This window comes from Falco cherrug, chromosome 2, assembly GCF_023634085.1.
Source record: "Falco cherrug isolate bFalChe1 chromosome 2, bFalChe1.pri, whole genome shotgun sequence".
Lineage (NCBI taxonomy): Eukaryota > Metazoa > Chordata > Aves > Falconiformes > Falconidae > Falco > Falco cherrug.
In genome coordinates, this window is record NC_073698.1 from 80,818,916 (window position 1) to 80,835,572 (window position 16,657).

At 40.9% G+C, this 16,657-nt stretch overlaps 1 protein-coding gene across 10 annotated transcripts in view; it reads left to right on the forward strand.

Moving 5' to 3' along the window:
- AGPAT3 (1-acylglycerol-3-phosphate O-acyltransferase 3) overlaps positions 1-15,350 on the forward strand; it is a 94,090-nt gene extending 78,740 nt beyond the window's left edge. For all 10 annotated transcript variants that reach the window (XM_055702370.1, XM_055702369.1, XM_055702374.1 and 7 more), the window contains 7 exons: positions 2,182-2,351; positions 2,551-2,712; positions 5,396-5,549; positions 6,006-6,108; positions 9,233-9,308; positions 11,453-11,651; positions 12,271-15,350. In XM_055702370.1, coding sequence (XP_055558345.1) covers positions 2,182-2,351; positions 2,551-2,712; positions 5,396-5,549; positions 6,006-6,108; positions 9,233-9,308; positions 11,453-11,651; positions 12,271-12,359 — 953 coding nt within the window. In that variant the 3' untranslated portion in view covers positions 12,360-15,350. The remainder of the gene's footprint in view (positions 1-2,181; positions 2,352-2,550; positions 2,713-5,395; positions 5,550-6,005; positions 6,109-9,232; positions 9,309-11,452; positions 11,652-12,270) is intronic.
- Positions 15,351-16,657: the final 1,307 nt, after the last annotated feature.

Genomic DNA, 16,657 nt, shown 5'->3' on the forward strand with positions numbered 1-16,657 from the left:
GGGAACCCTGGCTGCAGGAGGGAGTTTCTTGTAGCAAAGGTGTTGCTTGTCCTCTACTGGAAGTATCCCAAGCAGTGCAAGTGTTACCATCCCTTCGTTCAGAAGGATGGTCTTGCTGTAGCATTGGCAGGATTGGTGCCATGCAAAATAGCTGTAACCCACACACACAAAAAAAAAAAGGAAATGAACCCACTCCTGGTTATAATTACATCATCTATCAGTACACTTGTAAAGGACAATCTGTTTCCTTGTATGAATTCTCTGGCTCATCAACCCTCATTTCTCAGTATGAACCCTGGCAAATCTCTCAGCAAAGCTTCTTCCACTACTTTAGAGTGAATGGTACAAGAAGGGCTCTGCAGAAAGTCATCCACACCTGCCTCTGCAGAATTCTTTTCTTGACTTTTGAAGAAGGAACACACCCATTTTATTTAATTTTTGGTAAGAAAATGCAGCAACTGTAGCAGGCACTGGAGATGCTCCTCCTTGGTACGTAGACAACAACGGAAAGGGAAAACCACAAAGAACCACACTGTGTTTGGTACCGCTACTTCATTCTCCTGGCTACTGACTTGGAAGAGCATAGCTCTCAACTGGAGACATTCTTGGTGTCCTCTTTCCCCTTTTACTGAGCCAGGATGACCAGGGCAAGAAAGGAGAGTGATCCACATCATTTGCAAAGGACACAAGAGCTGGAAAGCAATGATAGAAATCTGTAGTTGATACAAACTATTATTCTGTCTTTCCTCTGCTGTATTTCCAGTTGACAGGGTTATGCTGTCTTGATCAGCAAGCAGCATAACTTTGTCATGCCTCCAAATGAATGAATCTTGAAAATTAAAGAGGGGAATAAGCTGGGGTTAAGTGGTCACATGGGGAATACAAGTGAAAAAACTAGTGCTAGAAAAGCTATGTATCTTCAGGAGACCAGGACTGATTTTCCATATCATTCACCCAAATACTATTTGCCTTCTCTCTGATGTGGTGCAAAATTGGACTCTTACTTAGCAGTATGGATAGATTACCCTGTTGTGATCCCACCGATCAGAAGTCCTTGTGCTGGAAGGCGCTGCCCCATTTTGCAAAACCACAGTCTCCCAACGGGAAACTGAAACTTGACAGAGCCCAATGTAGAGAACCGCGGGAGTGCCTTCCAGTTTTGACTCTACAAGTTTGTTGTAGTAATGTAAGAAGAGTTGGACTTTTTAATTGCCATATTTGTGCAACCAGATTTTGACTGCATCCATATCTCATTGAAATGAGGAAATACCAATGGCTACAGTTTGCATGGAAACAAATCTTCCTACTGGGAGAATGAACTATTTTCATACCTTTTATAGTTGTCCTATAATACAAGCAATGTCTTCCATCTGTCTTGTTGCACTGAAAAGAGAGAAATAGGCTAACCATAGCAACTACATTCAGTGCGTGTTGAATTTAAGTGGAAGGATTTTCTTAAGATGAAAAAAGGGGAGGTGGAAAATAAGAGAGGGTAATGAAGGAAATGTTCAGGGTGAAGTAAGAGACACGCTAGGATATTGAAAAGCTGGAGAAGACAGAGAGGAAAGGGCTTGTTCTTTCTTTTGCGGTGAAAGGACACAGTTTACCATTCTTGTCTTTGCCCAGGTATTTTGATAAATTAGCTCAATTCTCTGCTGCTTCCGACTCTGTGTTGATGACCATAATACAGAACAATTAGAGTCCTGTGTTCTAATATTAAAATCTGTTGCAGAAGATCTATGGCACTGTATCCCTTTAAAAGCCTTTTATTGGTCTGTTTACCCCATAAAGCTTGTTTCATGTTGAGTAAAAACATTAGGCTGCATCTATGCATAATTTGTATTCCACCTGGGAGAAATGGTACTCATTTAGTGGAGCAATCAACGCTCAACTGTCTGTTTACAGGCACAAAGTTCTGGGTTTTTTTCCAGTTCGTATTTGTAATATGATGCCCAAACTCGTCACTGGTAAAAATATCCATAATGCACGTATCTAGTGCCTGAAGTACTGCTTAGGGATGGTGATGTGGTCTGGTCTATACCCATCATTTCACCTTTACTTGGTTGGATTGAAAAAGTGACAGTGTTGTTGGTAGTCAGAAGAGACTAGGCACTGAATGGGGCTGGAGGTGAAATGCTTTAAGTGGCACCCTTAACTTCTCTCTGTCTTCATGTTTGTTAGAGTTGGTAATGCTGCTGGAATGGTGGTCAGGCACAGAGTGCACCTTGTTCTCAGATGAGGCCACGGTGAACACCTTTGGGAAAGAACACGTCATCATCATCTTGAATCACAACTTTGAAATTGACTTCTTGTGTGGCTGGACTATGACAGAGCGCTTTGGCGTGCTAGGGGTACGTGGGGACCATGAGCATTCCCTTCACTGGAGGAGAACAGGTCTATTTAAAACTCATGCATATACAATTTCTTTGCATTTGAGTTTCCAGTCAGAACTCGATCAACTCTTTGTCATTTTAACTTTAATGTCTTTGTTTGATCTTGTACAAATCAGCAAATGACGTGTTTGGATTGTTGTTTTTGTTTTTCTCCAAGAGTTCCAAAGTTCTTGCTAAGAGAGAGCTACTATATGTGCCTCTAATTGGCTGGACGTGGTACTTCCTTGAGATTGTTTTCTGCAAAAGGAAATGGGAAGAAGACAGAGATACAGTTATTGAAGGATTAAAACGTTTAGCTGATTATCCTGAATATATGTGGGTAAGTGTGGATTTCCTCCTCTAGTATCGACTGCTACAAGTGAAATTGTGATGGAGGTACTCATGTGGTACTCTAGTCTTATGTACCAGGAGGAGGTCTGCTTACGATTTCTTTCAAGTGTTGTCAAGCAAAAAACTGAGCTCTGTTTAAGGAGATCTTTTGGGATGTGCTGGTAAAGTATTGCTCTGTTTGCCTGTTGGTAAGGGAGGCCATTTGGGAAACAATTTAGAAGCTTGCATAGATAATCAAATGCTTGACCATAACTGATATATTGGGCTTTTGTGCAATACTTGTTAATATTGTCTGAACTTATTTTACCTTAAAAAAAAAAAAAAAAATCAACATTCTATATTTGACCACTAAATCTATATAACCTTAACCTACATTTTCTGAGGTAGGCTAAAAAGACACATAAACAAAAAAGTCTCTTCTGGAGAAGTCGGTGAATTTTGGGGGGGGGGGGGGGGAGATGCACAGACCATGGATTTTTATAGGAATTTCTTGTTAATATGTTCATTCATCTGTGAAGTTACTGGTTTTCCAAAAAGTCTCTATGAGAACACATGGCAAGCTTACATCTGCTTTTGTCGTTTTTTATTTTGACGTTTTTTGAAGTCAAGGGTGAAACATCTATGTTTCATAATGTGCAATGTTGTTAGGTTTTACTGCAGCAACACAGCAGTATAACCAACCTATTAAACTTCTTCTAGCTTTGAATGCAAATATTTTGATGAATTTATTGGTTTGCTTTTATAGCAGCGCATGTAACATGCAGTTATTTGGCTCATAAAACATTTTAAGAGGCTTTTTGTGTATTTTAATTGATTTTTCAATATTATCTAGTACAGCTTGTTAAGATTAATAGTGAAATATTAAGCCTAAGCCTTAACTAGTACATTGTGAACATATAATTTGTGACTTTCTATCATTACAAGGGTATAAAAAATAAGAATTTGGAGAATGTATTTTAAACTACTTAATTGCTTGAATATATAGATAGGACTTACATTTAACATATCCTCCTGATTAGCGTTGGAAAAGAAAAAACCCTACCAATTAAAAAAATCTCAAGATTGTACTTTGGTTGCAGTTCTGTACTTCTTAATGATTCTACGATTGAGGATGAAGGACTAGTCTCTGGGGAAAAAAACCCAGAAAATAGAAATGCAAAATGTAGTCAGCATTGATTATTTAAATCAAGACTTTCTGCTTGGTAATTTAGATCATGATTAAAATTGACTTGAGTAAATCAATTTCCTAATTTTTGTGCATTCCAAATGCAACAATTAGAGCTGCTTGCACAACCTTTCATCTTGAGGTCTTTCTCACACGTGCGTTGCAGTGCCGTCTGTACCTTGCTCGCATACTTGGTCCAGAAGGATCACTGCACCGTTGAGTTGAAGAGCGGTGAGAATTTGGTATAGAGGAGAGCTTGCGTTGCAGACTGGGGTTGAGGAGAGCTTGCGTTGCAGACTGGGGTTGTGATTGCCGTGTTACACTCTGTACCTTGTGCTGTCCTTGCCACTTGATGGTGGTGGTTGGTCAGGTTTTCCTAATGAATGTGCCCTTTCCTAATGAAAGGGCCAAATGAAGGTTGCAGGACCAGTTCCTATTCTCTCACTGCACTCTGGCAGGTCTAACTCTTGTGTCTATGGCTTTGTGGTTTTAACATTCATTTAACTTTTGTGGCGCACAGCATGTGGATACACTATAGAGAAAAACTCAAGCATCTGCAGTACTGACAAATAGCACACGTGCAGCAATGCTTTCGATAAGTCTTTCTTTTGAATTGCAATGTTGCAGCGTTGCACGATACTGAGAGTATTAGCGGCCTGCCCTTCTCCCCCTCCATTGCTTGCCTGGGATGCAGAGGTTTGTGTGTTCAAATGCAGCAATATTTCCCTTGCTGGCACAATGGGAATGATGTCCACCTTTCAGAAAGGCATGAGATAAACAGAAAATCATTTTCTCCTTTTGGCTTTGTATTGCTTCTGGTCTCCCTCTTAACTAGAGCAGAGGTGATAGAGAGGCGGGAGAAGGGCAGATCGATGTTTTATACTGCTTGAAGTCAGTATGGGAGGATTTAAGTCTTTAATAGTTACTCAGGATACCACAGATACTACAAGATAAACAAGGTAAAAGTTTCAGGGAAAGGCACCATTTTTTATGAACACAACTGATACAAATGCAAAAAAACCCCACCACCAAAAAAACCCCACCCAAACAAAAAAAGCCACAAACAGAAAAGCTTTCAGACAATTCTCTCTGCAGACGGGTAATTCAGGTGGTACAGTACAAATTTTAAATGAGGTAGCTAATGATTAATATGTTTTTTCCAAAAGTGGTCATGTACTGACATTTGGACTGCTTTTTATGATTTGTTAGAGTAGTCTTATCACCAGCCAGCCAAAGCTTTCAGGGTTTTTTTTCTTTAAGTAAATGTTTCGGGTATAACCATTTGGACTCTTTGCGCCTTAAATTTGGTACTGATGTTGTTAAAATTAAATAGAATTGTAAATGAGTTTTGAGGTGATGCTTATGCCTAATACTTGATAAACAAATTAGACAGTTGAAGTGTGTGTGCATGCATGGGTGTATGTTTATCTTACACAACTTTTCAGTATTCTGCTTGGTTCCTTTTGATCTCAAGATATCGTTGGGTTTGCCTTTTGTCTCGTATTAGTTTCTCCTGTACTGTGAAGGAACTCGCTTTACAGAGACCAAACATCGTATCAGTATGGAGGTAGCTGAATCCAAGGGGTTGCCTAAACTGAAATACCACCTGTTGCCCAGAACCAAAGGTTTCACCACTGCTGTCCAGTGTCTCAGGGGAACAGGTATGGGCAAGCTGCTACTTGTTCTTTGCATTAATTGTAATGTGTTGTTTAGTATACTCTGTGTAGTACAGTGTAGTATACTCTGTTCATTATGTCCATTACAATTACTGAGTTGGCAGTAATAAGCATTCAGCATGTTAACCGTTAATTTGTAAATTGCCACATCGTTCTGATACCGGTCTTAAAAAAAAAAAATAAACCTTTCATGTATGTCATTGTTGCTTAGTTAGTTCATCAAGTTGTCTTGTGTTTTGATAACACACATGCTATGTAGATGGGAATGTCAGGTGGCCGATACAGATAAATACGACATGTAAACACAAAGTAGTGAAAGACTCTGCCACCTGACATCATTAACGCAAGGCTTGCAGAAGGCTCTGTTGCCAACGCAAGGATGCCAGCAGCACAGTTGCTGGAATTGCTGCTATAACAGCCATATTTTCTTTTTTGCAACAGTTTCAGCAGTGTATGATGTAACACTTAATTTCAGAGGAAACAAGAACCCGTCTTTATTAGGAATTCTTTATGGAAAGAAATATGAAGCAGATATGTGTGTAAGGTGAGCATATAATGATGGAGGTGAGCCCTAAGATGTATGCTTTGGCTGCGTGTATTCAGTGTATTCAGATTTTACAGGGAAATGTCCTTTCCTGTAGTCCCCTTTTCCTTGTCCTTCAAGTTTCTCTACAGGCCACAGAGACCCCCCTGTTCCCCCCTGCTTCAGCTGGCTTTTGTGTGAGATCCCATCATAACCACCCAGCGAGTCAGATCACTGGACAGGCTTTTCAGCCTGCGTGTGACCACACTGTCGTTCCAGGGTTTCCCTCTTCTGTGCAGTGAGGACACTTGTCTGCCTTTTCCCCTTCTCTGCTGGGAACAGAAAACCAACTGTTCTGCCCCCTTCCCAGTCCCTGCAAGCATATGCATAGTATAAATAGCCTGTCCAACTTCTGTAGTTTCTTGTAGTAAACAGTGTAAAGCACCATAGCGTGCTAGTTTCTGTCCTTCTCTCACAGTTTGGTGAGCTAATTAGAAGTTAAATAATACTGAAATTCAGACATTGTATGAATGAGGTGGGACATTCCTCATGTTCCTCGTTACTCTTCTGCCTGAAGGAGTAACTGCTAACACCTAACTCCATGCAGCATGTACACATGCTTGCTTTTTCTTGTTTTCTCCTTGCCTTCTGCTTTCAAGGCTTCCTTGTGATCATAAAAACTACCAGCCCTTTCTGCCTGAATTTTCTTTTTTTGTCTCTTATGTTTGGGCCTGACAATTGTCCTGGTGGTTCTTTCCACAGTTGTTCTGACAGTTAATTTCTGCTTCTCTGGGGACTTTACCCACACTTTAGAAAACATTGCTACATGCTGGCAATGAGGCTGATGTTTGGTTTTCAAAAGAAAAACAAAAAAAAGCCTTGCTACTTCCCCCCACACCTTTCTCCTCTGGCCTCGGGTCTGTGTGTTGCAGATGCACGACACTGACTCTGTACATAGTCCTAATGAAAGCAGGTGTGTCTTACCAGAGCCTCCAATGGTGAAGGACTTTGTGGGGAATCAGACCAATTATCCATTCTGTCAAGGTGTAGCAGCAACAATTCTGTGGAAGTAATGCTGTGCCAGCGGAGGCAGAGTGCTGCAGCCCTGATGGGGAAGGGAAGGGAAGGACATACGTTCCAGTTCTGTTCTCCGATACTGCAACTTCCACGTTTTAGTCTTTTGGTTGGAAAGAAGGCTGTGGAGGTGATGGGGAGAGAGATCGGGTCACTCATTTGCAAGGGGTTTCATTTTGATTATTTACAGACAGCATAGCAGCTAGCAAAACCGCTGGTCAGGCCGTTAGTTGCCAGCTGTGATTCCATACTGATGGCAGAGGCATGTGGCATGTCTAGCTAGATCTGGGGTATGCATGCGTGGATGTACAATCTGCGTAATTATACATTGAAGAGTGGTTGCATTCAGTTAAATATCTTATGTCTTGCTAATGGACGTGCAAGTTGGTTTTATTTGTTGGTGTGGTAGTGGGAGGAAAGGAGAGAAATGTACTTTTTAATAGTTGTTAGAATAGGTTTGAGTTCATAAAATTCTGTTGAGGATGATGTTGCCAGGTACAATTACTAATGGTACTCGATTAAACTAATGGCTATGTTCAGATAATTTAGATGATTTTAAATATGTTTTTGGAGTGAATCAATGTTCTCAAGATGCTTTTCTACACTTGAAGCTTTTTCTCTGTGTTGGAGGGCAAGCTATGAGAATAAAGGAACTTTTTAACAGTCTGTTTGTTGAAAATTGAACATATATCCATCATGTACCAGCAGACTTAGATTAGCCCAGAGAAAGAAAGCCCGTAAGCTTTTGTTCTTGGTACATGTGTATGCAATCACCTGCGCAGAGGTAAGAAGATTAGCTTTCTGCAGAGGATCCAGTCTTTCTCCTGACCTGGCTCCAGAGGAAATAATCGGTTAAACCACCAAATGTTATTGCTGTGAGTACCCTCTAGCGGTGACAGCAATACATTTTACCAGAAAGCTTTCGGCAAATTACTTTTTACTGAGCTTTTATTGAGCATTATATGCATTAATTGAGCAGCTCTTCCTGTTAGTTCTAATGATAGTAAATCTGTAAAATCTGGTGTTCAAATCTTTTATGGGATGCAGAAATTATTAGAAGTGTGCTTGAGTATCTTCCCACTGCTGCTGTAGACTCGAAGGCTTTAGTTCATCCTGTTGAAGTATATTACCTGGTTGAACAGGAGCGAGTCAGTTGTATCTGGGATCGCTGTGCCTAGAGCCCTTCCAGAGGTCACTCATCTGTTCTTAGCGCATTGCTGTAAGAGGGCCCTGCTACAGTCCAAGTGTTGCCAAAATATGTTCAAGCTGAGGGCAAGGTGTGTGCCTACCCTCTACAAACTGAGCAACTTATTTCTGAATTAATCCAGGACTGAGATGTGTGCCACAGAGAAAGGAGACAATACATTTGTGAGCGTGTTAGTGGCCTATCTCAAAAAAGAAAAGAATGCAGGAAAATGGTTGGCTCTTCACCACTAGGAGGAGGCTCTTAAAAGGTGCCTGTTCTCGGTGAGGTCAGGTCAGTACCTGGAGCTGGGCATAATTTTTGTATGCACCCAGAACTGCATGCCTCAGTCTGGAGGGCTGGAGAGGAAGGAGAGAGGCGTGCAGTCACAGACCTTTCCCTTAGAGTTGGTACAAAGTGAACTTTTCATCACCCCTCCCATGCCTTCCAAAATGGGGTTTCCACTAACAAAATGTAACAAACAATTGTCCTGGGGTTTACCACTTGCTTGTCTTTTCCCAGCTTTGGGTGCCTCAGTCTCAGCTCACTGGGAATCAACCAGTGGCAGACCTGGTGAAAGGAGAACAGTGTTTGAATGGGAGATGCTTGTTTTGCTAATGTGCTGTGAAACTGATAGGAGCTTGTACAGTTTATTCCATCTTAGGAATCTGAGGTTTTAGGTGGAGAATCGGGTGTTCTCTTAAGTCCCAGTTCTTCTCTGTATTTGGGACCTCTGCCATCAGTGACAGTATTACCTGTAGTTTATGTCCTTCACTGAATGGAAGATCTTCTCTAGTAGAGGTCTAACATCAAATACCTGGGCTGTCCATTAATTCTTTTTTTTTGGTGGTCTTTTTGTTTCCTTTTTTAATCTCTCTACTATACTAGGAGATTTCCTCTGGAAGATATCCCTCAAGATGAAAAGGAAGCTGCAAACTGGCTTCATAAGCTTTACCAGGAAAAGGTAAACAGCTTTGCTTTGCTTTTCTTTGCTTTTCTCTCTTTCGGGACTTTACAGGAATAGCGTATTAAGGCACTGAGTAATGCATACTATTCCACTGGGTGAAGAGGAGAGATGGAAATATTATGTATAATTAGGCAGCCATCCCTCAAACTGCTGGAAGAAGCAGTACAGAAGAGGCCCTTGGCCATGGAGGGCTGACTAGTAAGTAGGTCTTAAATTGCTGGGAAGCACAACAAAATTCAGAGATATGCCTGAGTTGCAGAAGACTAATAGCAATCCACTCTCTCTCTACATTCTTCAGCTCTTAGGTCTCTGTCATACATTTCTAAAAGCTCTGTTTTTCCTATGGATGTTTTTAGGCACTCAAGAGTGACAACTGTCTGTCAGGGACAGCCAGTCCTGGCTCTTAGCTGCAGTTGTCTTTTGCTTTTATTTCTTCCACTGTCACTTTCCTTCTGCCTCCTGGTAATACCTCTCCAGTGGTGTGTGACATGGTACAGACAGTCCCTGGGATCTGCTGCCAGGGACTGGTGTAGCACATAGCCAGCATGCCTTCAAACAGCTCAAAGCTTTTCCGTGTCTTTTCTTTCTTCACCTTAGATGGTTAATTTCTTGACCACAGATTTAACAATTCGGGGGGTGGGGGGGGAGAACTGTAATGTTGCCCAACCCTAATCGGTGGATTGTTGAACTTGAGATATGCATCTTGGGTTTTGTGTCGCTTATCTTCGTGGGAAAACAGAGGAGCACAGAAACTTCAACTGTGCTGCAGCATTGTCAAGTTTAGGCTTAGTCTGTAGGTATGCAGCAGTTCTGAGCTTTGCTTTGTTAATTTTAACCTAATTTGTTTGAATACCTAAGTCTAATTCAATTAAGGGGAGGTCAGTTATCTTACAAAGAGCAGTAACTATCATCATCTCTTCCCACCTCCCATTAGTAAACGTATCAAACTAGCTTGTGGGTCAGCATAATATGGGATTAGAGAGCTTAAATAAATGTGGGATCCTTGAGTCCCACCTCCTGCTGTCAGGGATGTGCCATCATGTAATTCCCTTGTGAAAAGGCCCTTAGATGCAGGAATTCCTTCTGACATGGCCCGGCTGGAGGAGCAGACCTTAAGGTGTATGTTACAGGGGCGATCTTTGCTCTGTTACACAGTAAATGCAGAGCTAAGCAGATGCAGCACAGAGCATTCCCTTCACTTGGTGCCATTCCTCAGGCAGAGTGGTCTGCTCTGCAGATGGAGGGCTTCGTTGGCTGTACCTCCGTTCAGCTTTGGTGTGAGGTGTTGGCCGGGGAGGCATTACTTGCATCTGTGGATGTTTTATATATTGATCTTATGGTGGCAGCAGTATGTTGTAACTGGAATCCTTAAAGTGCTCTTCCCCCACAGAGGGTGTGTCCTCAGAAGGCTGTGTTATTGGCAACACCTTGCAGGTCTTAGCCCTTTGTAAGGGAAGCTAAAAGAAAAACAGCTGAAGTGGGGAAAAATAATAGCCAAACTTCAGCCATCCTCAGTAATAGTTTGGAAACCTTACAGAATATTCTTACAAACTGAGGGAAAACTGTGGGCCTGCTGTTCCTTTGAGCGATGTTTCATGATTGCATCGCTCTGCAGGCACAGCTGAGGATGCGGCTGCTTTGTTGACATTTTGGGGTAATGGCTGGCATAGTGCTGTCTTTGCTGGTTAGCTTGTGCTTTGCCTTCCTTTTCTGGCTGTATATACAGCATTTTTCTGCTGTGCTTCGCTAAATCATGCTGACCTTTCTGGAAGTAAAAACGAAAAGAAAAAGCATCCAGCAGAGAGGCGGGTGGTGTCTGAACCGGCCTCTGGCCTGACACTGCCCTGAATTCCAAAGCAATTAAGAGAAGAGATGAAGGTATTTGGTAGTGGAGAGGCTGATATGGTTTCAGTTTCTGATGGTGGCCAAGATTGCCTTCAAAGGGCTAATGCGGTAGTCTCGGCAGTCAACAGAAATGTTCAAATTCAAATAAATGACAGCAGATGGAGATGGATGCTGCGTGCTCTTAATAGGTATTTGCCACAGGTACTGTCCTTGGTGTTGTCCTGGAATTGACTAGCCTTGGATTGCTTGGTGCTAGCATTATGAACCAGTTTTCTTCTGTCTTCTCTTTCTCCCAGGATGCTTTGCAAGAGATGTATAATCAGGAAGGCATATTTCCTGGCCAGCAGTTTAAACCTCCTAGGAGACCATGGACTCTCCTAAACTTCCTTTTTTGGGCCACAGTTCTCCTCTCTCCTCTCTTCACATTTGGCTTTGGAGTTTTTGCAAGTGGATCACCTCTCCTTATCCTCGCATTCCTGGGACTTGTTGGAGCAGGTAATAAAAACAGAGAAGATGCTATGCCCAGAGCAGCATGTAACTAAGTTCTGTGTATTAATTGATAGGAATGGGGCTTGCAGAAGAGTACTTGGAGCTTGCTCTGTAGTCTTTATATTGTATAGCATTTTTATTATTTCAAAAGCTTTAATCCAGGCAGGCTTGCCTTCATGTTGTAGGAAATATGTATAGCAATCAATAGCAAGTGATTCTTGTAGCCTATTATGGTGCCTGAAGGAGAAAGTACTTCTACTGCACACCTTGTCTGTGAATAAAAAAACACAAACAAACCCCCCCAACCCCCACCAAAAACCCGAACAAAAAGTCCCACCCAAAACCCAAAGGAGGGTGGAGGGGTTATGCTTCAGTATTGATACTACTTGTTGTGTTAATCATCATAGAAGCATTAATTACATATTTAAATCTGGATTGTCCTTTTTTAGTGGGGTCTGACCTGTGATCCATGTACAGTCCTATACAGCACACTGTTGGTCTGTAGTCACTAGTGTCTTCAGGATTGGGTTAACTCATGTTGGCTCTGCTTGTGTGTTTAAATGTAACTTCCTAAATCCTTGAACTGGTTTTAATATGCCTCCCGTTTCTCTGTTGTGTTTTAAAGCTTCCTTTGGAGTTCGTAGACTGATAGGAGTAACTGAAATAGAAAAAGGCTCCAGCTACGGCAACCAAGAATTCAAGAAAAAGGAATAACTGACGGCTGCAGTTCAGCACATGTAACCAGACTATGGTATCCAATTAACTTCAGTTAAAAAATGACAACAAACACTTAGAAACTATCTTTTTCTTAATAACTGATGACTAATATTAATGAATAAAACTTGAGCCAAGAATGAAGAAGTTGGAGGCATCAACTGAAGAGAACACATCAACTTTCTGGCTGTTTAAGGATTACTGTAGTCAAACTATGGGAGAAAATCTGGGTTGGGGTGGAAGAAACAACTAATTTTTCTTGATTTGTTGGGGGACTTGGGGGTGGGGGGGAGAAAAGAGGGCATTGGCCATGGCCACATGCATCTTCAGATGACTGAATACACTGGTTTCTGTCAAGAGCACTACACTCACTTTTACAACAGGAGCCATTGAATGTTTCCTCTTGCTAAAGCCAACGTAATGTTTGTTGATTTCCAACTTTTTTTATTAATAAGCCAGAAAAAAAACCAACCCTTCTTAAATTAACTGACAGATGTTCGTTGGGTTAGAGTCATTTTGGAAAGGTTGTGTTGTCATGGCTACAGAGGAAATCCTATTTGTATGTTACACTGATACTTTTTATTTTCAGGCAATGTCTTAAAACTTCCGTGATGTGAGAGAATGGATAGCGGAGTTTGGAAGCAGTGTGTTATTGATCGGCACATACCATAGAACAGATCCACTAGTATTAAAACAGTATAAAATTCTCACCATTTCTCCTGTTAACTGCTCAAGGCTGTTTAATTTCAAAATAGTACTTCAGTCTTGAGTGTTGTTTTCCCTGTTTCACATCATACATGTATGATAATTATGAATCTGTTTGGGCCTGTTTTGTTTTCTGAATTAATGGTGACTGTGCGATTTGGAGTTGTGCAAAGAAGGAAATTTATCCAATTGTCCTGATGTTTTCTCTTTTTATTTCTGTTCTCATCTCTCATCACCGAAGTCCAGTTCAGCCAACCTCTCTCAGTAAACTGGAAGGCAGCAGCAGAAACAGGCACAATAATTTTCAAAACATCTTTTACAAAACTTTGAACAGGAGAGGTCTGTAGTGATCAGTTTCAAATACTGGCATCTGTTGAACATGTAATGAGAGTTTTGACATTGACTCAAATGGGGCCAGGATCTTACCCTGTGTGCTGTAATAACAGGGTGTGCTGCACTTTCTACTTAGTCGTGCTTTAGATGTTAATGTGAAGTATATTGCAAGGTGAGCTGTGCTGTAAAGCATTAGAAAGAGTACGGGGTCTCTTCAGGGATTTTAAATATCTTTAGTTTTGCTTGTTGACCTTTTGGTTTTTTTCACTGAAATTAGAGATCAGAATAATGGCTGTACCTCTCTGGGGTTTTTTTTCTTTTTTTTTCTTTCTTTTTCCCTCTTTCCTCTTTTACAAACACACATTCTGAGATTTTTGTAGATTATTGCCGTATGCATAGCTGGAGAATTATTTGCAAAGAGAGGGGAACTATCTGTATGTTCAAGTCTGAAGGCCACAATCTGCATTTGGCTACACTCAGAAGTTGGTGAAATGGGCTGCAGATCTACAGCTGAGGGCAGAAGCTGACCCTTGGGGTCTGTATTTTTAACCCAGCTGCAACTAGAGTATTTAGCTCACTTTTGTAAAGAGCAGACCTTATCAAAGCACTGGTCGTTATTTTAATCTTTGCTCTAGTAACCAAGATAAGAGAGTAATAATTTACCTTCTTCTCGGAGCTATTCTAACTGTTGGAATGTAACCTCTTCTCCCACAGGTTTTTCTGCTTTCAAACACTGGAAGAGCAATTTTGTAACTTAGAAAAATATTTTACTTGGGGTCATTATTCACTGTTCTGTCATGCGCTTGATTTTTATTTGTGGTCTTTTCAACAACAGGATTTGAAGGATGACCTATGTTGTCTGATTCCTGTTAGACTCATCCTCACCAAATCATTGTACCCCTAGCCCCAGCATTAGTACGTCATCTTTGTCCCCTCGAGAAATCTCCCCTAAGATAGGGGATGCAAAACTGTTGTTAATGTTAGTGGAATTTGGAATAATATGCTTTGGGAATTAAGAACAGAGCCCAGCCGTGACTCTCTTTTCCTTACTGGATTTTTCTGTGCTACTCTGTCTTTAAATATGGTTAGATTTCCAAATGCTGATAAAGGTAACTGACTTTTCCCTGTTTTTTAACCGGAGGACTAAAAGCAATGGGCTTTTCTTTCTTTTCTTTATTCTTTTTTTCTTATGTAATTCAGTAATGGATGTAATTCTCGCTTCTTAGAAGGATGTTACAAATGCTGTATACTTGCTTTCTGAAGATGATGTTGAGCATGTATAAATTGTACTGGCTTAGCAGAGTGAGGCTTGCAAAGCAGGCTGACCATTGACTATGTTTTATACCTACATTTTGAGCGGTATATTAATGGGCATGACAAGAATTTCACAAAATAGATCCTTTAATGCTGAGAAGAGGGGAGATTGTGAAAGGATTTCTCTCTATGGAATTTTCTCCTCTTAGTGCATGTAACTCCCTATTTGGAATCATGGGATTAGTGCATGTACAGCAAGGGGAGAATAATCAACATTTCATATTTTCTCTTCATAACTTACTGGTCATGCTTTCTTTTTGAAAATATAATAAATACATCATCAGTTACTTAAATTTTGCTCTTCTAAACAGACATATCAGTAACTATTTGGAAACCTGAAATATACAGCAATGCACAAAACAGTACAAAACCAACACAAATATCTTCATTTTGCATTTTATCCCCTCAAATAGGGGGTTTTATACACACATGCGTGCACACATAACACAGAGTATGTATAAATTAAAATGACTGGAAATAGCTGAAATTATTGTCACTAATGAAGATTATTAGGTGGCTTGGATTGGAAAAGTGAGCATAGATTTTATATCTTATTTTCTTCTGGTTTAATAGAACATAGCTTGTATATTTGACTACCAAGCCCTTTTAAGAGCAATAATAAACAAAAATATATCATTATTTTCGTCTTTTGCTTTTACAGCCATGCTAGGTTTAATAAACTTGAATCTGTAGGAGCATTTTCTCTCTCCACCTTTCAAAACTTTCATTTATTGCTTGATTGTTTAGACTAAACACCAATTTTCTCCAGTATGGACTTGCAAACTGACTGCCATGGAGTTCAGCATTGACTCCAAAGATAAACGGTTCTCAGACTGTTATGGACAGATGCTTTGCTCTTAGCCTTGGCAGCACTTGTCATTGTTGTGAAGAACAAAGAAGTTGCTCTCAAAGTGGGATTTGCAGTTCCAAGGTAGCATCGCGTTGAGCTGTCTTAAGAACATGGTGAGAGAGCTTGGAGACTGCTGGCGTTGTGGCATCCTTCAGTTAGGAAGGCACAAGAAGCTGATGCTGAAGAATGGCTGGATAACTGGTATCCAGAAGTCTTGGCTCAGTAGGGATTACAGTTCTCTATTGCTCATTGTGGGCTGAATCTGCTCTTGCAATTGACTTTGCATCACTGAGCAAAATATCTGTCTCTGGCACAAAGAGCATGGGCAATGTTCCTTTGTTCTGCTTTAATTTATCTCGAAGGGCTCTACACTTAATTGCTGACCAATGAGTATGACTATTACCTTTGTCCTAATTGCCTAGTATCCACAGAAGTGAGTGTGTCTGCTAACTTCCACACGATGCCACTTGTCTCCGTCACTGATGTCTGTGTATTTGCTTGCCTCTGTTTTCTGCAGATGGTTCCGTTATGACCTCTTAGCTGGAACTTGGAGCTTTCCAGTTCAACCAGTCCTATAGAAATTCCCTCACATAACTGAGGTTTTTTTTCCTCCTGCATTTTGGCGCTGGTTGATGTGCTCAGTAGGTCTGAAGTGACACGCTTGTGTTTAAGCTGCGGTAGGTGATAGTGCAGCTTTGCTGCTTCAGAGCAAAACTTTTATTGGGAAAGAGAAGTCCTTCCCAGGCCTCCTCACATAGGCCTTCACTACCTAGTAACTGGTCCCTCTGGATTGATGAAACCAGTGTTAGAAGAGAGCTGGGACAAGGTCTTTGCTAATAGCTGGAGTAACTACCAAGCAGAGGTTACTGCACCTCAGATAATTGCTAAAGGTACAGCTTCTGACGGGGACTAACCCAAAACCTGGTTTTGCTTCATGTACGTTTTGATTAAAGAAACATAGGGCTGGAAGCTTTTAATAATGCTGAGTTCACACTACACAGAGCATTTCGGATTGAAGGCAGGTAACATTCACCTGTTTTGGCATCTTGGAAAAGTGTGTATTAAGAAGTCGTAAGGCCAAGATTGGACAGACCTC